General features: G+C 40.1%; 2 protein-coding genes across 2 annotated transcripts; both read right to left on the reverse strand.

Moving 5' to 3' along the window:
* On the reverse strand, positions 1 to 24,112 carry LOC142399441 (regulator of nonsense transcripts 1-like). The gene is made up of 24 exons (XM_075484112.1): positions 23,710 to 24,112; positions 23,006 to 23,142; positions 19,725 to 19,814; positions 18,173 to 18,340; positions 17,870 to 18,050; positions 17,497 to 17,658; positions 17,094 to 17,178; positions 16,821 to 16,919; positions 13,964 to 14,072; positions 13,719 to 13,878; positions 13,507 to 13,625; positions 13,134 to 13,298; positions 10,735 to 10,849; positions 10,366 to 10,509; positions 9,124 to 9,337; positions 8,394 to 8,511; positions 7,487 to 7,643; positions 6,082 to 6,224; positions 5,786 to 5,960; positions 5,496 to 5,577; positions 5,148 to 5,309; positions 4,202 to 4,473; positions 3,712 to 3,834; positions 1 to 2,196 (listed from the first exon to the last, which is right to left on the reverse strand). Exons 1-23 carry the CDS (start codon positions 23,878 to 23,880, stop codon positions 3,715 to 3,717), a joined length of 3,348 nt encoding a protein of 1,115 aa, XP_075340227.1. The 5' UTR covers positions 23,881 to 24,112; the 3' UTR covers positions 1 to 2,196; positions 3,712 to 3,714.
* LOC142399556 (SCAN domain-containing protein 3-like) lies at positions 1,825 to 3,400 on the reverse strand (the record flags this gene model as incomplete). The annotated part of the gene is made up of 3 exons (XM_075484278.1): positions 1,825 to 2,062; positions 2,174 to 2,196; positions 2,450 to 3,400. Coding segments are annotated over 3 exons (1,212 nt in total), but the record flags the coding sequence as incomplete, so codon positions are not given.

Below are 24,112 nucleotides of genomic sequence, written 5' to 3' on the forward strand. Positions count from 1 at the left end.
TGAGTGAGCAAACATGAAACAAACTTTAATTTTTCATTGGCACAATATCTCTGAGCAAAAAAAAAAGTCAGGAAGTGTCTGCTTTCAGTGTGGTTAAAAATGGCAATAAACCAAATCAAATGATATACAAGACATGCAAAAGATAGATGTATGTATGTAAGGAATGTTTGGATCATATCTTGGCAAAATTGAATTTAAAATGCATGTCAACTTTTACAGTTAGACTTAATACACCAATATAAAAATGCATCGGGATTAAAATTCAGATGAGACAATACATTTTGACCACAAGATCATCTGCAGATAGCTCAGTAAGGGTAAAAATATTCATCTTACATGATGCTCAGGACAAATGCACACACTTTGTAATTCATTATTGTCAGAGAGAAAAAAAAGACTAATTGGGTAGTGATTCTATTTATCTTTTTCTGCATCAGTCTGAGCATTTGAGGGTAAGTGTTCCGACAGCTTGAAAAGGAATTTACAAGAGAATTATTCATGCAATGTTTTAGATCAGACAGAAGATGGCAAAACGAAAAGCAAAGTTTTCATTACATGGATTAAACATATAATCTGAAGCATTTAGGATCTCATGGGATGCATTCGTTAAATGCAAACTGACAATACAGTGGGACTGAAACACTGACTTATTTTGACAAACGTATTCTTGCCCTAAACATGACAGCAATGAAAAAAACTAACTCCGTAAAATGTTACACTTGTCAAGAGTATCTAACTTTAAGACAATCTCCATGACAGATCTTACATATGACACGTGACCTCTATATTTATAATCAGAAGACTTAATACATCTTGAAATATTTTCAAAGCCCAGTGACACCTTTGACAAAGTTTATTTTTTTTAAATGTTTGTTGACAAGTATCACACAACAGGCCTGAAAACTCACAAAAACTCACAATTTCTTTTGGAAAACGAATCTCATCTCACTTTACTGTTACCATCAGGTGCTTAACTGCACATCAGTAGCTTTACTGTCTGTATGTACTGTATTCGGCCAACATTCTTTGGGAAGTACTGCCTTGTTGATTTGGCTTAATTGATGCATTAAGTTATTTTTGCTCATGATTATTTCTACCTGCCAGCTTCAGTTGGTAGCTAAGAATGACACCTTCATTCAGTTACAAGCTGGTTATGGTGCTTTCATTCATCTTAGTCTTGTCTTATTTTGTTATTTTGAACTTTTTTTCTGTACTAAAAAGATAAATAGAGGAGCAAAAACAAAATTGCCACACTATCTATCTTTGGAGCTCAAGATAAAATACGTATTTCTTTAACTTTTCGTATTCTAAGAGCTAATTTCACCACCTGTTCTCAGCAAACAGCCTCGAGAAAGATTTGCCTTAAAAACAACACCAGCGTCTATCACTGGAAACATCACAGAAAACAGCCTTTATTTAGAAAGCTTTTCTGAAAGCTGAGAAAGAAAAGCAAATAACCCATGACGGTGCAATCCTCACACTTCACTTTAACTCCTTGAAGCACAGCACCACAAGCCCCTTGGTTTCACTTGAAACGCCAAACATTTGTTCTGAATGCTTAGATGTGATCAAATGCAGAGCCCTGATTCAAGCAAGCTTTGGATTTAAAAGAGTTGCTATAACAACTGCTTCAAGAGTTGTGTCTCCTTTTCATTTCTCTCTCCAAGTCAGAGGACATCCTGTTGAGTTAGATTGGAGGAGTTCTATACGAGACACCTCTTCTCCCTCTTTCTCAGCTTTTGGAGCAAGATTCCAAACCGTTCCGCCTGGAGGTCCTAAAGGGATTTGGGGCACACAAAGGACAAGATGGCACATTTGCCCCCTTTACCCCCTCCAGAACCATTTAGATCTTTCAAACTCCTTGACCAGTCGATGGCCTCGCTTCTCCACCTGCGCTGCTCTGAGGACAGCTTTCTTCTTCGCCATGTCCTCACGTGTGAGCAGCAGTGCTTTCTCTTCTCCACCAGCCTTCCACTCTCCCCGTCTTGCTGTCTTCCTGTCCAGCTCTACTCCCATTTTTGCTCTCACTCTTGTGATTGGTTGGTTTCTCACGGTCTTTCTCCTGTGATTTTCACACAGTGGTGCTTCAGTTGTAGCAGTGGAAAATGGGTATCCGAGTTTGTTCTTTATTGTTATTACCCAGATTAAAATGCCAATGAACTAAGCTTCACACTGGCCTAGCTCCTTTCCAGAAACCTGCAAGACAAACAACATACATATATGTAATTATATCAATATACATTTTTGAGTAAATATTCATTATTCTTCCCAGTAAATTATAAATAGTCATGACAAAATAAGAAACGGTTAGGTCAGTCTTGCTACGCAGGCAACAGAATCCAAGTATCAGCAAATCCAACACTAAGTATGTAACACATGTGTTTTGTTTAATCCGTACAAAATCCAAAGAATACAGAGTATACAATACAAGCGTTATACAAGAGTTCACTAAGCTTGGCTCCAAGCAAGCAAATAGCTTAGAACAGGGGCTTTCAAAGTACTGTGGGCCTCGGGTGAGGATCTTGACCCGGGACAGCCACCTGACAGCGGAGTGCAGCAGCAGCTGCTGGAAGTGAGCACCCATCTCAGTGCAGAGGATGGAGAAGAGACGGGCATTCATGGCGGGCGATTTGATTTGCTTTACAATTTTTACTGCCTCATCCAGGACGTTACGCAGCTTCATCTTTTCGGCTGCCAAGGCCTGACGATGGATGATGCAGTGCTTCCAAACCGCTTGCACCCATTTCACCACACCGCTGTGACGGCCTGTCATTGCCCTCGCGCCGTCAGTACATATTCCACAACAGTGGCCCCAATCAATGTGACTCTCCTGAACAAAATCATTCAAAGCCTTGAATATTTCTCCTGCTGTAGTGCGAGCTGGCAGAGGATGACAAAACAGAAACTCCTCCTGGACACCGAGCTCTTTAATATAGCGCACATACACCATTAACTGAGCGCAAGTTGTGCAACTAGCCACGTCGGTGGACTCCTCCAACTGAATGGAGAAAAAAGGGCTCTTACGCACATTATCCAGCACCTGCTCTTTGACATCAGATGCCGTGTCTGAGATGCGGCGCTGGATGGTTTTGTCAGACATGGGAATGGCATTTATGTCTTTAGCTGCAGGGAGGAGTAAGGTCTCTCCAATGTTGTGGGGTTTCCCTGCCTTTGCTATACGTAACGCCACATGATATGATGCTTTGGTTGCCCTGGTATTCACAGCGCTTAATGTCGCTATTGCTTCTTCACTTAGCTTCCTGTCAAAAAACTCCCGTGGTTTGGTCGCCAAAGTTGGGTGCTTTGTTTCAATGTGGCGTTTATTTGGTCTCATACTGTCATTAGCGAGTACCTCTTTGCAAATAACACACTGGGGCTGCGGAACATCTTCAGTAACTGTAAATAATCACTGTCATACTTCCTCCATTTTCTTGTTCCAGATTCACTCTTTTCTCTCAACTTGCATACCACAAATCAATTCATGCTCCTCAGATAAATTAGCGAGTGAAGATGGTTTACATTTTTTTTTTTTGGCACCTCCCCTGAAGGACTTTGAAAACCACTGGCTTAGAACATAAATCTATGTAAAGGCACAAAGTATCTTCATTGCATGTTAGTTTTGTAGGAATATATCACCAAAAAAGAAAGACAAACTGCAACTTATTATCGAGTGATCTACGTTTGCTGCTGTTGTAATTCAATGTTTCTTACAGTCTAATACTGGGACAGTCCAGTCACACCACCATGTTGGTAGGCCCGCTCCCCCTGGTAGGTGGAGTCTTGGGACAAAGCCACATCAATCTGGGACTTGAACTCATCTCCCAGGTAACTGTCCTACAAGGAGACAAAAAAAGAAAGTGACTGATGACCAGTTATTCCTTCATTTCTATCCACACAGGAATAAAAGGAACACTTTAAAAACAAGTCTTGCGTTAGATGGAGTGGTCCAACAGTGCCCTGATATTAACAAAAAGTAAGGTGAGAGTTCTCCAAAATATCTGGAACAACATACCCACAAACCACCAAAGCAAAGAGACTGCAGCATTATAAAAAGACGAAGGGTGGTCACAATAAAAAAAACTATTTGTACTGCAATCAAGATATTCAGCAGAATGCAAAAGTGTTGGAAGTAAAGTCAGCTGAACCCTGAGGAGTACAGTAAACAAAAAGCTTTCTATATCAAGTTAGATAAGCTACAGACCTGTGAAAGTTCAGGCTGTGAGAGCCCTGGCTGGCTCATCTGTGATGGCTGGCTCATGTTGATGTAGCCCTGCGTCAGAGGCCCCTGGGAGAATGGCTGGGAGCTCTGGTCTTGACTAGCCTGGCTGCCAGTCATGTGGCCTCCATGCTGACCGCGGTCCATTCCATTCCCTCCACTGTTGTTTCCCATGTTGCCACGGTTTCTTTGACGACCACCTCGAGTCCCACCACCCCCTCCGCTGCCTGACTTGCCCCTCATACCTCCACTACGACCTGAAGAAATATTAAGTCATATAATACAATGCAAACTAGCACTTAAAGGGGAAGTTCGGCCCCTCATAGCCCCCAATTCAATTCAATTCAATTCAATTCATTTGTATTTATATAGCGCCAAATACAACAAATCTCAAGGCACTTAGATAATAAAGTCCAATTCAAGCCAATTGGAATTCAATTAATTGTAATCATAATTATTCATAAAATAATCCAATTCGTTCATATAGAGCCAATTCAAAAACAATTCCTAGCTAAGGAAACCAACAGATTGCACTGAAACCTTTTTTTTTTTTTTTTCTTTTTTCGGTCCAATCTCCCATCCTGAGCTGACCCAATAACAACAACACGGCAGCTCTGAGCTAACAGTGCAATAGTACGCGTTCATTCATTCATTGGTCTTAAAGTGTTGGTGAAATAAAGACAGATATTGCCTTATTTAGAGGCTGTATTGTCTCTGCCCTGTTCTCTCCCGTTTTATGGATATACGCAGATCTCAAGTGATCTAAACAGCTTTGAAGCACCAAGCTTCATTGGTGAGTAGATGAATGTATTTCATGCCAGAAACAAGGTCCAGGTTTAAAAAAAACGAACTTCCCCTTTAATATTTGAAAAACGTGCTTTGAGTAAGAACTGCAGAGTTTGCATAACTCTTACAGAGGAGTGACTCTCACCTGCAGTGGGACCATTCATCTGTCCAAAGTACCCAGGTGGAGGTATAGGAGGCATCACAAGGTTGAATGGAATGGGAATGTTCATGGACGACATGGGATTGGAGCCTGTGCCAATCATACCAATCTGGTCATGAGTTTGGAAGTACATGTTGGACGAACGCCCTGTAGTAGGAAAAAAAAGTATAAGAACTTGTACTTTTAAATCTTTTGGTTGTCACTGCTGACGTGCAACAGTGAAAAATGTGTGTCATAAATTTACAAAGCCAATATACAAACTATCAAATATTATAATATTATTATATTTAGAAGAAAAAAAAGACTTTGTGTTCCGAGTGAAGGATTTCTCACCATTACTGCTGCGATCATAAATAGATCCTGGAATCAGTGCCTCTCTGGCATCATACATGGCTGTGCTCATAAAACGGCCACCCTACAAAACAAATAACAGGTAATGCTCTTGTTTTTCATTCTTGAACATGCACCAATTTATTTCAGTTTTCTTTCTTATTTTTTTCCTTCAAGGTTTCTCATTTAATTTAAAAGTACATCTAAAATCGTTCTGATTCCACAGTAAAGCAAATATGCATGAGCCAGTTAAAAAGCCTTTACTTCAGAGTACTATGACATGTTAAACTTACAGGATTGATGGTGTTGACAAGCTTGCGGGGCTTGCTGAATTGCATGAGACTCTCCCTCAGGTTGTTTAGAGGTCCTTCAACTAGGACCTTCTGCTCTTTGTAGTAATTCAGCAGGTGGTTCCACAGAGGTTGCTTGGACAGGGCTTTGGGATTTCCCACAATAATCACACCATACCTATGTGATAATGCAGATGTTTATTTTCAACACCTCAATCAAAAGTAATAATTGGTAAGGTAATTAGTCAGAAAAGTGATGGTATCAATAATATAGTATAAATTTGCAGACTGTGATATACCTGGCTCTGGTAAGTGCTACATTCAGACGTCTTGGATCATTAAGGAAGCCAATGCCCTGGTGCTCATTGGCCCTCACACAGGACAAGATAATAAAGTCTTTTTCTCTGCCTTGGAAAGCATCCACACTGGCTATTTCCACCTCCTGTACAAAGTATAAAGAGATTTTTGGAAGGATAATTTACAAACCCAATTCCCAAAAAGTTGAGACAGTGTGAAATGTTACAAAAACAGACTATAAATCACAAAAGCAATATTTCATGCACACGAAAACATAGAAAATCATAGTTTATGATTTCATGACAAATATTAGCTTATCTTGAAAGAGTTGGGATGGCCTAAGGGTTGGCTTTTGGTATGTTCTGCCTTCCTCTTTGCTGTTTCTGTGCTCTTGTTGCAGGTAGCTGTGGGTGGAGCTTCACCTGAGTGAGCTCGTCAGTGATGCAGCACACCTGAGCAGGCTGGGCTCAGGAGGTGCTAAAAGCTGAGCTGCACTGTAGTCTCTCTAGGCCCCTGACCTGCAAACTGGCTTTATTTTTGTCTATTTAATGACATTATATTGTAAATTATTGCAGACTATGCGTCTACTGGGATGACATCATCGCCGTGCGCCGCTGCAGCACAGCTCATTCACTCCGTGCTCTGTGACAGTCGGCTATCTTCACACGGAGTTCGCGACTGCTAGTTTTGTGCAACATGGCAGGATATATATCAGATTTTGACGACGTGGACGACAACTTTGAGTACGATGGAGTGAATGAGCTGTGCTGCAGCGGCGCGCGTCGATGACGTCATCCCACTAGACGCATGTGTAGCAAGCCCCCCCAATAGCCCCCAATAACAACAACACGGCAGCTCTGAGCCAACAGTGCAATAGTACGCGTTCATTCATTCATTCATCTTGAAGTATTGGTGAAATAAAGACAGATAATGCCTAATTTAGAGGCTGTATTATCATACTCTCCCGTTATATGGATATACGCAGATCTCGAGTGATCTAAATATCTTCCGAAGGACGCCGACTTTCACCAAACTGTTATTAGTGAGTAGATGAACGTATTTTATGCCAGAAATAAGGTCCAGGTTTTTAAAAAAAACGAACTTCCCCTTTAACGACTAGCAAAGTTAATGTGTTAAAAATACGGTTATTGTAATTTTCCTCTTTTGCTTTTGTGTTGTTTTTTTTTTGTTTCTCCAAATTTTCCTCATCTGATGTATTTTGTAGCTCAGTCTCACCACGTTGTATACAATATGTTGTAAATAAGTTTTAACTTGACTGTTTCTAGAATTATTTAAATTAACATAAGAAAAGAAAAGTTGAACAAATTCATGTCATAGGAGACCAAACAACAAATAAAATAAACATTTGAAAATATAATAACATTTACAAAATATTGCTAATTCTACCTGGTAAAGCTTGGTATGGAGGGAGCCACTGAACTGCATGTACTGGACCAGGTAGGACCTCTGTCCCTCATAGGGGGTAATGATTCCAATCTGATCAGGTTTAGCTCCAGCCTTCAGCAACCTTGTAGTAATTTTCTCCACATTGGCTGCCTCAGTCCTGCATAAACATGTAGGGTTAGTTAAACAACATGGACATTTGTGAATAATTTGACACAAAGAAACCGCAAACAAGTGATTTTTCAACATTTTTGAAACTGCTCTGACGCAAGTTGTTTAATTTAAAAAATATATAAAACATGTTTCAAGAATATTTAAAGAATAACATATATATACTGTATATGTAGATAGATAGATAAATATATGTATAGTGCAGTGTCCATCTCAACTAACAAGCATACTGATTTACATTTAAGAGCTATGTTACCTTGTGTTTGTATCACTATGGAGACTAGATGTAAAGCGGATGCTTTGTAAACTAATTTGGTTTGAAAATTGACAAACTGCACAGTATTGTCACTTTTCTATTGTTTGAAATGCTCCCCAACTTTAGAAATTTCTTGACTTCTTCTCTGATTTTTGCTCCTTATTGTTTTCTCTGGTTTCTTTTATTGCCCATGTAATGCAGTATGTTAGCATGTTTTTTTTTCCATAGTAATTGTCCATGTGAAACATCGGGATCATAGAACAGAAAATATTTGTGAAGTTTAAATGAAACATCGAGACAAATAATTTACTTTGAGAATTTTTTGTTATCGAGTTATCCAAGTTACTTTAAGAATTATTTCAGCCCTAGTACTGTTTAAGAAAATTGTGACTGTAAAATATTTTACATTTTGAGGCGCATTTATTGGTAAGATGCTGAAGGATAAACATGTCAAACCAAAGAAGTGTACACGAAGCTTCTCACCTGTTGAGATAGGATGTTCCAGAGCTAGCGATTTCCTCCTGGCCTTGGGTAACATAAAAGAACATTGGCTTGTCGGGCTGCGGCCACTGGAAGTCAAAGCCCTTTTTCACACGGTCAGCTGTAGACAGAGCAAACACATATATACTTAGGACTGGGGGGTGTGGGGCTGTATATCAATTCAAAGCATTAAGGTTAGTGATTATCCTCACTATGTCGGTGTTGGATGCGCAGATCGCAAGTGCTTTAATGACCTCACCGATTCAATCTATGGAATAAGCATTGTGCTTCATTGGTGTTCTGTCCCACTACCCTGTCCTGAGTAGATGAACGAATGCAGTATAGAAAATATCTGAGGACACTTTAGGCCCATAAGCAATTTGATGATTGAGGAAGATCACCACAGCTACTGGTGTCTTTCTCTATCTATGTCAAAGTCCCCCACCTCTGCAAAAACAGAGTAGACTCTCCATTTAAAAGTTATTTGTTGGCAGTTTAAACTCAGCTGTTATCTATCCACCCTTGTCACTTAGCATTAGCATTGATGTGTCAGCTACATGTCTACAAAAGGGCAGCATTTAACTCATTACAGCAGTCTCAGAGCACATAGTATGTTACTTAAAAGTATAAAGCTGCACACAGATACAAGAATAAATCTAAAGTTAGATTTATAGCACTTTTATTGTCTGTGAAGATTAGGCTACATCTCTGAAAATATCAAACTTGATCTCACCAGCAGTGACTCCGTTCTGTAGAGAGCCCTCGTAGAAGATGTTGGAGGGGAATGCACTGAGGGCTGGGTGCATGCGGTACTGGACTTGAAGACGGATTGGCCGGATCCCCAAAACAACAAGACGCTCAAACAGAGATTGGGACAGACCTGCTTTAGCTGCCTTCTTACACATCACCACAGGTCCCAGCTGGCAGTGATCACCCACCAAAATCAACTATGTGATAAACAGATAATTATAAAGTTGACTGATGACTAAACAGATACTTTGTAGACACCACAGAACTCCCATCATCAGACTAAAAATAGATTGCTGACATATTAAGTGAATTAAGGCATATGAAATGAAGATGAAAAATGAATGAAATAAAAAAATAAAAATGATATTATGTAGTGTGTATATATATATATATATTTGGGCTGTCAATCAATTAAAATATTTTTTCGTGATCAATCCATAGATTGTTCATAGTTAACTCGTGATTAACCACAAAATATATGTTTTAATATATATTTTAATATGTGCACCTCAAATAGATATTTTTTTAATACTCTTATCAACATGGTAGCAGACAAATAAGCATTCTTTACGCAAATGCATTTTATATTTACATTAACAACCCAAAACAAATTGTCCTGATACAAACTGTCCAGGACATTCTTCGTCCAACAAGCAACAACAAGGGCACATTGACCTGAATGTAACATTCTTTCCTGTGTGTAACATTCACACTTTCAGAAAATAATTTCACAAGTTGCAACTGTGTCTAACCTTGCCGTAGGTGGAGTTGTCCAGGTGTCTCTGTTGCAAACTACTAAGCGAAGTCTGCCTTTGGTGAGACAGAGTGGGGCTCTCTGCATCAGCTGTGACTTTTGCTCGCACGTGAGACTTGACGTACTCCAGTGATAACTCAATTCACATTGACAGTAATGGCAGATAACTGTCAAGAGAACCATCTGGCAGGGTTTTGAAGATGAACTTGCCATTCAAAAGACCCTTTTCTTTATCCAATTTAGCTTTCCATCCACAAGATCAGGCCAAATCCCTTCCTGATTTGTCAAACTACAGAGTGGACCAACGGTCATAGTAATAGAACATGCCCGCGTAAATCTTGTGTCAAAAAAATTTGTTGCGTTAAGAAGAATTTCTGTTAACTGGTTTTTAACGCTTTCATTTCAACAGCCCTAATATATATATATATGTATATATGTATTCAGTTGTATTTTCACTCATGTGGCTCTAACCTGTTTGGCCCCCAGGACAACGGGTACCATGCACTCAGGTTCAGTAGCCTGGGTACTCTCATCGATCAGGATTGATCTGAACTGCATTTTGGCCAGACGAGGATCTCCTGCTCCAACACATGTACAGCAGATCACATCGGCATTCTGTGAAAGAGAGATGGGGTAAGTGTCCTAATGGCAATGTATTACGAACTAAATAACCTGCTGATTCTTACAAAACTATGACAATAACAAATACAACTTCTCCACAGTGGAATGGCTTTGTGTACAAAGTTGACATGTTGACAAATGCTATGTCATGAAGACCACAGTACTGTGTCTAACACAGTCACTAACTCAAAACACAAGGAGCTCATCAACTTGTCTTACCATAAGCAGCTCCCTCTCAGCAGTGCGTCTCAGAGCTCTGTAGCGCTTCTCATCTGAGGAGGACAGCTCTCCCGTCTCATCCTTCAGCTGCTGGAGCTTCTGAAGCTCTGGCATACTGCCGGTACAAACCAATTCATCAGTGTGAGATGAGTGTTGTGACTGCAAGTCAAAAATATTTTCTGTAATAACTAGGGCTGGGCAACGATTCAAATTTTTAATCTAATTAATCACATGATTTCCCTGATTAATCGCATTTGTACGCAAAATCCAAAAATGAATTCAAAAGTAGTGTATAGCTTTTAGAATGTAGTTTTATTTTAAATGTGCTGCCATATGAATGAAAGTGCCATTACATTTGTTGTGCAAACACACTTTTAACATCAGCATTTTTATGTAGCTTTTATTTAGAAGCTTCGCTCCACTGTCTGTTTCCTTGAATGACTTGCTGCTATCAGTTGTGTGTTTTGCCTTTAAGTGATATTTTAGACTGGAACTACTATGGTGATAAGACAATTCAACTTGGCAGTGTTTACAGATGACTTTGGTTCTGTCGACTCCGCCGTCTGGAAGAACTTTAACATGAAAATGGCCGAGTAAAAGTTCCGTACCCTTCTCCATGTTTGGTGGATCCGCCGATTACTTTCTTTTCCTGTTCCACAGCAGACAGCAGCAGACTTTTACAAAATAAAAGCCTGTGAGCAACAGACTTTTACAATAATAAAATAAATAATAAAACCTGCGTTAATGCGCGATAAAATATTTATCGGCGTTAAATAATTAACGAGTTAACCCGCCCAGGCCTAGTAATAATTATATCATATATTGATCGAAAGTCAATCTAACCAACAATGACTGTTTCCAGTCAATTGTCAAGTGAAAGTGAAGTGATTCTTTCTACGTCACTTTACATAAAAATTGCATCTGACATGTATTCATTTGTTTTAGAACAAATAAACAATGACGAGCAGCGTTATTAGCAGATGACAATTTCAGTAGTGGTCACTAACCTAAAAGATGTCAACAATATGCCTCAATATAAGAGGAAAATATAGTAATACAACTCCTGTTATGGCGCATTTCCACTAGCTCGGCACGGCTCGATACGGCTCAGTTTGGTTGTGTTTTTTTCATATTACAACCGAGTATCACTTTGTGCCTCCTCGACGTGGGCGGGGTCGTCGTAACACGGCTGCGCGACCAGAACAACAACGACAACATATGAGGAGGATAGCATGGAGGACATTGAGGCGCTCATGTTGCTGCTCACCCTGTGGCTTTTTGTCGCACAGAAGGCAAGAGAAGAGAGCCAGAGAAGACTCCTGGCCGCCAGACAAAACAGTACTGCGTGCTAGTGGAAACACGCAAATAGCGTGCCAAGCCGAGCCGTGCCGAAGCGAGCTAGTGGAAACGCGCCATTAGACTGGCGGCCTGTCCAGGGTGTACCCCGCCTCTCGCCCAATGACCGCTGGGACAGGCTCCAGCACCCCCGGTCCCCTTTCCCTCACCCCCTTAAGTTGGATTAAAGCTGCAGTCTGCAACTCTTTTTCAAGCATAATGCCTGGAACTGTCCGGGGATTCTGAAAGTAGTACATTAAATACCCCAATACAAAAAAAAATGAGTTCTCTAGGTCCCCTATATGTCCCGCTAGGTCCCTCCAAAGCCAGCAGGTTTGTTTACAAAATTGCAGACCGGACCGGTAAAAGGTAACCAATCAGGTTACGAGCTGGGCTCTGCTGCCTGTCAATCACCGATTGTGCACGCGCGATACAAGGTAGGCTCGTCCCCACGCTTATTTATCTAGACTATTGAACTTCATTACGGGCTTGTCTACTTACTGTGTCTTCCATGATCGCAAATGACAGGTGAGTTGATGAATGAGGAGTCGTGTAAGCGCATCTGGCGTGCACGTCTACGTGCACGAGTTCTCATGTGTTTTGATAGGGCGGGACAGGAAGTTGAATAACTTTTTATTTTTCGGTTAAAAAATAAGCATTTCTTGCATTTTGCGACTACGGAGGTCACCGTTTTCAACTTCAAGCGTTCTGATAGATCATGTAAACTCTTAAAATGCCAAAAAGTAGGACTTTACGTATGACAACAACAAATCCTGCAGACTGCAGCTTTAAGCGGGTATAGAAAATGGATGGAACTCTAACTGATCAGACTGATCATAACTTTATTGTTTAGCAACATTATCCTATTTATGGCACTACCAGCAGGAATTACAGGAGCTGTACTCTTCTTATTGTTTTTCTTAACTGAAATTGTAAAGCAAGCCAAGCATGTGTGTTGTGTTTTTCATATTATATTAATCAAAATTATAGACAAAGCTAGTGCCCACAACTGTTTTGACAAATACAATTATTTAATAAATTCACTCCAACTCCTTATTTGTTACCTGTCCATGTTACGGGTCTGGTTGTGCAGAGCCAGGAAGGACACAGGTGAGTCTATGGCCTCCCTGCTTTTCGCACACAGTCTCACCACCTTCAGCCCTGTCTGATGGATCTTCTCAGTCAGCTGGTCAACAGCAATGTTACTTGGAGCACAAACCAGTACTGGCCTGGAGGGACAAAAAGTTACATTCTTATTGTCTTGGAAAACTTGAATTTTGTCCAAGCCATTTTTCAGTTACCACATCACTGAGCATGTTATTTCAATCAGGTACAAAATAAGAAACATTTTGTCATGTTTTGGTTAATGAAAAAACATCCAGTAATAGTCCTTACAATCTTATAGCCAGGCTAAAAGATTGTAGCAGAGTTTCTTACCCATTGCCCTGTCTAGCTAGGTGGTACACAATAGTGGCAGAGGTGACGGTCTTCCCTGTGCCAGGTGGACCTTGGATCAGACTGAGTGGGCGTTGCAGCACTGTCTTCACAGCATACACCTGCATTACAAAATAGGATTTTTCATGTGAAACCTCAGATGTCACGTGGTAAATTGCTGTGGATGTTGTTTTTATGGCTTTCTCTCCGTTCACCTGGGAGTGGTTAAGGTCAGGTAAGCCTTGAGCAGTGAAGCGCTTGGGCAACTGGCACTTGATGACTACATCCTCAACTTCATGTCCAAGTAATTTGTGGTAGATATAACCAGATACTGAAGTCTCATCCACTGCAAATGTTTTCAGGGCACTTTGCATCCTTGATAACAGAGATAAAAAAAGAAATAAATCAAAGGAAACAGATGTTTTCAGAGAAGAGTGTGTGTGGCTTTTACTGTTAATACCTATCGAAAGAGGTTGACTTCCACACAAAGTCAACCTGAAAGTTGTGAGGGATCTCCACTGGAGCTCCAGTACTGCTCCTAAGCTCTATGGCAATCTCATCACCATAGTCTGGGACAGAAAGTCAAGGAAACAGCATAATACTTCAACATCTCCAGTAGTAACTCAATTATATTTCTTTAATCTAAGACTGTTTGTCTCATATAAATGTATTCTCATTTCTAGTGAAATACCTACAAATGCAGATTTTGTTTCTACGCGTCACCTACCTTTGTGGCACCTGGGTAGTTAATATTAGCGACATAAATTTGCCCTTAATCTATCCATCCATCCATCCATTTTCTATACCCCTTAATCTGTCGGTCGGGTTGCCCAGCACCCAGCAGTCATCGGGCGAGAGAAAGGGTGCACCCTGGACAGGTCGCCAGTCCATCACAGGGCCACACAGAGACAAATGAGACAAACAACCACACACACGCTCACACTCACTCCTAAGGACAATTTAGAGACAACAATGAACCTAACATGCATGTTTTTGGAGGGAGGAAGCCATGCATACACGGGGAGAACATGCAAACTCCACACAGAAAGGCCCCAGCTGGCAATTGAACCTTGAACCCTCTTGCTGTGAGGCGACGGTGCTAACCACCACACCACCTTTTTATCCTTTTGTGTTCCACTGTTGGCGATTCTAGTCCTCTCTGACTAGGTTTTTTGAATCAATAAAGCTTGTTAGATTAGATGGTCAAAGAGGGCTGGTGAAGGACACACTCACCATCACTTTAAACCTATGCACAAGAAAAATTCCAAGATTAAATTGCATAGAAAAGAAAAAATGTTTCTTGCCAGACCTTGGCACCATTCATTGATGTACACTGCTCTAAAAAATAAAGGGAACACCTAAAAACCACAATGTAACTCCAAGTCAATCCCACTTCTGTGAAATCAACCTGTCCGGTTAGGAAGCAACACTGATTGTGAATCAGTTCCACCTGTTGATGTGCAAATGGAACAGACAACAGGTGGAAATGAGAGGCAGTTAGCAAGACAACCCCCATAAATGAGTGGTTCTGGAGGTGGTGACCACAGACCATTTCTCTGTTCTCATCCTTTCTGGCTGATGTTTTGGTCACTGCTGCATTTTGTCAGTGCTCTCACCCCTAGAGGAAGCATGAGGCGGTGTCTACGACCCACAGAAGTTGCTCAGGTAGTGCAGCTCATCCAGGATGGCACATCAATGCGAGCTGTGGCAAGAAGGTTTGCTGTGTCTCTCAGCACAGTGTCCAGCGCATGGAGGAGATACCAGGAGACGTGGAGGGGGCTGTAGGAGGGCAACAACCCAGCAGCAGGACCGCTACCTGCTCCTTTGTGCAATAGGAGGAGCACTACCAGAGCCCTGCAAAGTGACCTCCAGCAGGCCACTAATATGCATGTTTCTGCTCAATATTACTGGGCATGTATTGTTGTAATGTTTTAAATACTTGAACGCTGTTTTTCTAGAGAAGACAATTGCTTTGTATATGGGAGTAACGTCCATTGACTCTTTTGGGCTTTCACATGCGCGCGCATACCGACAAGAGGTAAGTGACATGCTGTTTATAAAGTTGTTTTGTAACGTCCCCATGCCAGTAATGTGAGAACCATGCATATGGTTTTGATGGTAAGGCTTGTGACTTTATTGTCGGATGGTTTATAAAGTGGTGTGACGTTTCTGCAGTGTGCAAGTGGAAGTTTTACATGGAAGGTTTATTATTTGCCCCTTGGCCACCACGTATTTGGCTAGCATGACAGGCTGCACAAAAAGCGCAATCGCCGCACAGGGAGCGCCGATTTGCACCAGTCTGTGTCCTACTGTCAGTATTTGACAACCTCAAGCAATGGGATTGCGCTTCAAATGCCCCGGAGTTCCCCTTTAAGTTGGATCAGCCTGTAATGTGGTTTTCCACTTTTATTTTGAGTATAATTCCAAATCCAGACCTCCGTGGGATAATAATTCTGATTTACATTGATCATTTTTATGTTATTTCATTCATTGAGATCTAGGAAGTGTTATTTTAAGGTTCCCTTTATTTTTTTGAGTAGTGTATATGCAGACAGTGGGAGAAAAAATCATCTGACATGACTTACTTCATGTTGATCCTATTCCTATTTTTCTGATGTATTGTAAGTGCATTAATTATTTTAAATTAACAAAAGAACCAGTATGCACGATCAAACCAAAGAAGTTTCTCATAAAACCCACGGTGGATTGTGGAGAATGACACTAGTTTGTGTTAATTATTGTAGTTTTACCAGAGATGCCACTAGATATCACCGAAGCCAAGAACGGCCATGGATCATTATTTTTTTTTATGCGCTGTTATCTCGTGATAACTCGTGATCTTATTTCAAAGTTGTGAAAAAACAAAACAAACAAACAAACAAAAAAATACTTATTTCGTGATCTCGATTTAACAAAGATCGTTTTCTCGTGATAATTAATTTCAACCTACAAGAGCTGCCACAAACGTTTTCCGTAGCCACTGGCTATAGCTGTAGCCAGAGCCTTATAAAAAGATTACACCACTCTGGCTGTAGCCTCCAAGTAAGTTACACTTTACGTTAGTTTGTTTACTTGACTGGGTTTGTTTAGGGGCTACCGCTTAGCAGATGTACGGAAGCCGTTCGTGGCAGCTCTTGTAGGTTGAAATTAATTATCACGAGAAAACTAGCTTTGTTATAACAAAATAATAAGTCCTTATCACGAGATATCAGTGCATAAAAAAAATTAAATAAATCCATGGCTGTTCTCGGCTTCCGTAAGATATCACTAAATATCCATACTGTTATTTCCCAAAAGTAATATATGTGCAAGGATACTATCAGGTACTTTGATAACATGTCCAATGCCTTTCCATGGAGGGGCCAGGTCTCCTTTGTATCTAAGGCAAATTTCATCTCCTTGCATCAGTCGCATATCTAGAGAACAACAGATTAAGTCAACAAAGACAAAAATGTTGAAAAAACCATGTTAAAAATGAATTAATTACATAGCATTATAAGTAAAGGTACATTTTACAATGTCAATGCAATCAAATGACACTGAGAATAATTTTTAGGAGCTAAAACTGAAGTACAAGTAAAATCAAATACCAGAGTCTGTCTTTGGAAGGCTGAAATAAGCAATCCTCTTCTTATTTAGACCCAAATCCCATCTGACTGTTATGTTGTCTTGTGTCTGGTGAAAATTTAGAAAAATACACCTCAATGTGAGTGAAAAGTTAATGTGCAGTTTTCTTTCAAAAAGGAAGGAAAATAAGGGAGGAAAAACAGGTTGCTGAAGCTGATGTGGATATTTTCCAAACTCAAAGTACTAGAGCAAAAACAAAATCTCAGTGTTTGACTGTAAGCTTATTGAAATTGCATCTGGAAAAGAATGCTGAATACTTAACTGCATAAATTATTAAATGCATAAATAGTTGTTAGATGATCACATATTCATTCAGTGTATTTCTCAAATAACAAACAAATGTTTAAACATTGTATAAATACTTGCCTGTGACTCTTTGAGTTTCTTATCGTAGTCAGCCTCAAGCTTCACAAGGGGACCAAAGATGTTCTGATACTGGTAGGCATCCTCATAGCGGAGCAAGACATGTTGAGGCTCCTCGTCTACTCCAGGCTTCTCCAAGTCCTCCAAAGTTGCAGTGGGATTTTCCTGTCAAGTAAAATGTGATGAGTGACTCATTCAAATTTGAATAAACAAACCCAAAAAATACAATGAAAAAGTTTAGCAATTCCAAAATATGCTATAATATGCTATAAGCTTTGAGATTTAGGAATCCCTATGAAACTTTTGAAACTTCACAGCAGGTAAAGCAGTGGGTTTGGTTTAGAATATTTACATAGTACAGTTGGGCTGACAATACCTTCCAGAGCTCCTCCAGCTTGTTTATCTGCTGGGCGGTGATCTGGCGTGCCCGGAGCTGCTCCTGTTCTGAGGGGATTTTCACCAGCCAGGAGAGGAAGCAGCGATCCTGAATGAGAGGCTGCCACTGTGAGCTGTCCCAGTTGATGTCCTTCAGACTGCTCTGACTAGCACATGGCTGCCTAAATAATAATCAAATTAAATAGGGTTAAAATGTAAGAGGGATTTATTTTTTATTTTGTCAAACCGAATCCACTGTCAGGATGTTCAAAGAGCAGATTCAGCTGCATCAAAGTGCCTCTACCTGCACAGTAACACCACAACTGAGTCAGCCTTGGCAGGAATGAAGCCCAGCAAGAAGACATTGCGACAGCCACAGTTATAACACTCCAAAACAGTTTCCCCCAGAGGGCCATCTTTATGCAGGGTCACTTCCTTGGACTTCGCTCTCACCAGGTGGTTTACAATGTGGCTGCAAGTAAGGAGAATAAAATATAAGGCACTACCAGGAGGAAATGCAAAACATTACACACCTGTATACAGGGATGGTGTATTGTAAACAAGTGATAGACCGTTATAAACGATAAACATGTCTTAACACTTCTATGTTTATGAAACTTAAACTGAAAAAAAATCGACAACTTAAAGAACAGCATTCAGCCAAACTGACACAGTATAATTCACATTTTGATAGTTCTGTGTTATCTTGTGTATCATGTATGTGTATAATAAAAAGGCCAAATACATAGCAGAAGTGGCCTGGAACCATGGTCTGTTTTTAATTTTACCTGCCATTTGTTTTCTGATCAAAACAAAGCCAAATGGATTTTTCATGCATTACAGGAGCTTGGCTCCAAATCAATTGACTATGAGTGCTAAACTGGACTCCACACCTACAGTCCAGGTTTTTCAACAACTGCTCACACTTGCTGCATTTTGAAACAAACAATATCAAAGACGCCTTGTACGTTTTTTCCCATTATTGGGAAAGAATGGGGAGATATTTTTTGCTTTCCTAACAACACTAAGGGCCACGTAACACGTGTTTTTCACAGAAAAATTGATGGCAGGGCACTGTCACCTTTATCAAAAAGGTGCTTCCCCTCATGTGAGTATTGATTACAAAGCTTAAAACAAGCTTGCGACTCGTACAGCAATGAAAGCCCAACACTTGCAAGCAACGCCCAATGTGTGGGTAGTTTGATTCTATGTACTTACCAGGGCTTTCCTGTGTTTGTTGTGATTTATTTTTTTTATATATATATTATATTATATTATATTATATAGGATATATTATAGGAGTTAAATTTCAGGAGGCCCAACCTGCTTCTTCTTCATTTACTTGGTTACCAGGATAACAAAGAAAAGTAGCAATAATCACAACATCACCACTTTTCTGAAAAGATCTAATATTTAAAATTGGAAGCACTTGGTGCACCTGTGCAAAAAAAGTGAGGGTAGAGCAATTTAAAAAAAATAAAATAAAGAAGCAAAACCCCTCCTCTATGCTGCTTCATACCCTCTTTCTTTATCTTGGACAACTGGGGAAAAGACTCAGGAAAGAAAAACACCATAGTTGTACACAGTGGACACTACAGTTGTATTAAATAGACATTACAGAGCAGGAAGTAAAAATGAAGAAAGAGATTTACTAGTTCACAGTAACAAGTAACTGAACAATAACTCAATTCAAAACAGAGGTTTCTGAACATGACACAAAACGTCCCTTCAGTTGTTTTGCACAGTGCTAATTCTTTAATAATATTGTACCAGTAACATGATTCCCTCTTTGTTCATTTAGCTAAGTACACCATCAGCTAGAGTCAAATGCATGTTGGTAAGTTAATATATCTTACCTGCCAGATGTGTTACCACGGCCATTACAAAACCACTTCTTGCTGGTGTTGCAGTAGACCACACAGGCAGGGTCGTGAATCCCACAATAACTACAAGAAAACCAGAGTTTTTTTTTTTTTAAAGCAGCTAAACATTAATGTTAAGAGATCAGATAAATCAACAGTAAACAGCCCAGAGAACACTAAATGGTAATATTTTTCACCAGCTACACATTTGATTGTACCAAATGATTCTTGATAAGAAAATAATAATAAACAGGGCTCTACAGTGCGACCTATTTTCTCAATGGTGCGACTAAAAAAAATCTCAGGTTCCACCGGTGCAACCACCCGTTCGAGGAAAAAAAAAAAAAAAGTCTATGCGACTCTGAAAGTCTCCCGGTGGTTCAACAACAGACACACGTTAGACCCATATCGTGGTCTAAACCAATCAGAGATAGTGAAGGGCGGGACCCCCCTCTGATTGGCCCGTGTACGTTTGAACACGTGCTTGCTAGTCAGACAGAGAGGTCATGAACCTCGGCTCGTCAGATAAACAGTGGATGTAGCCGCGGGTGATAAGATGAAAAGAACGATTGACAACTTTTTGGTTAAGTTAAGGCCTGATTCGTCCGAAAATAACCACAACCCATGCTCTGACACGGAGCCATCAACCTCCCACGTTATGTCATGCCCTGGTCCGGAGCTAGCATCCGGAGTTAGCATCAGATAATGAGCCACATTAGCCTGGAAAACCAGCGCCAACTGCTGGACGGCAAAATGTTTTGCCTGCGGTTGGGTCTGGCCTCGAACCACTTCTCATTTTGAAAATACTGCCCTGAATCTGGCAGATGGCAACTAAACCAATCACAACGCAGAGATGTGTTTTGAATCAACGCGGGCGGGGCAGAGGGTTCTGGTGCGGGGTTTTGAGGGAGTGACGACAGAGCAGTGCGACGTTGGGCAGTGGAAGCGAACATAGACAGCGAAAGCACAACAAGAAAGATGGCGGCGGCAATGGAACAGCGCTCGTTTGATTCAGCCTTGGCATCAGTTTTGGAAGAGTCCCCTCCCACCAAAGCTTTCTGTCGCGCTTACTACGTCACAGTCAGTTGCGCTGATTGGTCAGAGCGTTGGCCTATAGGCACACACACGGTTTGAAAGACAACGGGTTGTGCTCATCAACAATGTTCCGTTGTATCCATTGATCGGAGCCAGACTAAATTAGACATCCAATCCATTTAGGCTGGTTTATCAGGCTAGAGCCACATACGACTCCGAGCCAGAACCAACTGAAATTAAAAGGGGTAAAGTGTATACATTTCTAAGAGAGTGGCTTGACCAGTTTACCTGGCTAAAATACAGTAAAGCCGATTAATGCACTGCATTTACTGTAGAGTGTGGCAATAATGCATTTGTGACTGGTTCTAATAGATTTCGAATTGAAACGCTGAAAAAGCACAACGCATCTATGAAACACATTACCTGCTCAGTGTCCCCTCTCCCCGCTGCCTTTCAGCAGCAGGCAGCAGCAAACAGAGATGATAATCAAGTTTAATGTTGCCTACCATGTTGCAAAAGTTCCCTTCACTAAGTTCAAGTCCGAAATAATTCTTCAGAAGAAAAATGGCTTGAACATAAACCCACCGTACAGCAATGATGTTGCGTGCGCAAAATTTATAGGAGTCATCGCAGATACATTGAAAAAAAAGACAGCTGTGCTAATTGCGAACAGTGAGTACATGGCGTCACTGTGTACGGCCGTATCTTGAGGAGAGGAATACCGGTGAATATACTGATATATATATATTTAACCCAACTAGAGGAGTTGGCCATCCGAGGGGCATGTGACTGCAATGGAGGATAGTCCATAAGACATTATGCCATGAGATGTTAAGTTTGAAGCCCTTAAAACACTTGCAAAATAAAATATAAATATATATATAAATATATATGTAAATATATATATATATATATATATATATATATATATATATATATATATATATATATATATATATATATATATCTATATCAGTATATATAACCCAACTATAGTTGGCCATCCGAGGGGCATGTGACTGCAATGGAGGATAGTCCATAAGACATTGAGCCATGAGATGTTCAGTTTGAAGCCCTTAAACCACTTGCAATTTTAATTTAGATTTTCTTTTTATTTCATTTATCTTGAGATGTTTTAAGTTTAAATTTCAGGCCAGTGAAGCACTTTAAGCACCAACACTTTTTCAGTAAGTAGTTAGTAAGTTAAGTTCAGTAAGTTTGTAGAATTGTGCTTCAAATAAAGAACTTTATTTTGACCAGATTGCTAGTTAACAGACATATATGGACAGCGATTTTAAAATAAATAAATAAAGTGAACCTGTAAAACTGCGGTGTTAAATGCAATGCGTTTGAAAATTTGGGTGCACCTAACTTTTGTGCTGGTGCACCTAAGAAAAAAAGTTAGGCACACCAGTGCAACCAGTGTAAAAAGTTAGTCTGGAGCCCTGTATATATATATATATATATATATATCAGTATATATAACCCAACTATAGTTGGCCATCCGAGGGGCATGTGACTGCAATGGAGGATAGTCCATAAGACATTGAGCCATGAGATGTTCAGTTTGAAGCCCTTAAACCACTTGCAATTTTAATTTAGATTTTCTTTTTATTTCATTTATCTTGAGATGTTTTAAGTTTAAATTTCAGGCCAGTGAAGCACTTTAAGCACCAACACTTTTTCAGTAAGTAGTTAGTAAGTTAAGTTCAGTAAGTTTGTAGAATTGTGCTTCAAATAAAGAACTTTATTTTGACCAGATTGCTAGTTAATAGACATATATGGACAGCGATTTTAAAATAAACAAATAAATAAATAAATAAAGTGAACCTGTAAAACTGCAGTGTTAAATGCAATGCGTTTGAAAATTTGGGTGCACCTAACTTTTGTGCTGGTGCACCTAAGAAAAAAATTTAGGCGCACCAGTGCAACCAGTGTAAAAAAGTTAGTCTGGAGCCCTGATAAATTCATACAATGAAACGACTAAACAAAACAGGTATTTTATAGTTTGACAGCAACTGTACATATACAATAAACTTAACCACTTCAGTTCATACTACAATTTAAGATGAACAAAAATGGAGGTGTACCCACCCTACAGTTGAAAATAGAGTGAAGCAACCATCACTGTCAACAGCCACTACATGCATGATTTACAAAAAGAAAAGAAAAAACACAAACAAAACACTTGCAACACTGTTGATGGACAATTCAGTAGTCTTGTAAGTCTGGTTCCTTACCTGCATGCATGTAATGGGAGGTCCTTGGTATAGTAAGTATCCTCCTCATCCTCTTCAAAATTCAACTCTGCCAGCAACTGACTGGCCTTTACCACAGGGTCATCTCCATTTTGCAGCACACCATCAGGGCCATTAACCTGAGGAGACAGATGTATGAAATCATAAATACAAATTCTAACTTTGTCAACTGCAAATAGTTGTCAGCTAACCTGTTATGCAGTGTTATAAGCAAAAACTGTATACAATGTACACTTATATACACTGGTATATATATATATACAGTATATGGTTATGACAGCATATCTTTCACAAACAGTACTGCTTATTGCTACATCAGTAGACGGTTATTTAACAGTAATATCACAGTTACTACTTAATGTACCAAGTAACGATGTCTATAAACTTGTGTGACAGCTCTGCTGATGTACTTAATAAATGTAAATATAAATACGTATATTTCCAGTTGTAAGCCATACACTATCTGGCATTATAAAATCAAGATTTTAAGTATTTTCATGATAACGGTACTGGCGGCCAGCTAACTGTAAAAGCTGGTTAGCTAGCGTGCTAGCCAAATAACGGGATAAAAGCAAGGCGTCTTAAACGCTAACCAATGTTGTTAGCTAACGTTAGCTCATTCACATTCTGTCAACAGAGGAACACTTTTTTTTTCACATACAGCTTGTGCAAATAACCACACGAACCTGGCTGTCTAACTGGTTCTGGGTTTGGCCTTGGGTCAGGGTCTGGCTCGGCAGGGTAAAATCGGTGAAGTCGTACTCGGATCCCTGAGTGTCCGCTCCAAGCAGCTCAGCTTCTTCGGTGTCCAGAAACGTTAGAGTCTGCGAGCTGGGCCCGTACGCCTCAACACTCATGTTTTCAGTTTCTTGTCAACGTATATCAGTCGCTACGACACTATTCAGCAAAACTGTTGCTTTTCCAAATGAAGCTCAATAATGTAGACAGGATAATGTTGAGAAAATGACACTGATGGCAAGAGACTAGGGAGCCTCGATGACGGTTGTGATGCGTTGTTTTCCCTTCCCCTCTAAACACTTGACTCCTAAAGGAAGTCAGCTGCAGGGAACCGGGGAAGGGAAGGAGACA

Source organism: Odontesthes bonariensis, chromosome 14, assembly GCF_027942865.1.
Source record: "Odontesthes bonariensis isolate fOdoBon6 chromosome 14, fOdoBon6.hap1, whole genome shotgun sequence".
NCBI lineage: Eukaryota > Metazoa > Chordata > Actinopteri > Atheriniformes > Atherinopsidae > Odontesthes > Odontesthes bonariensis.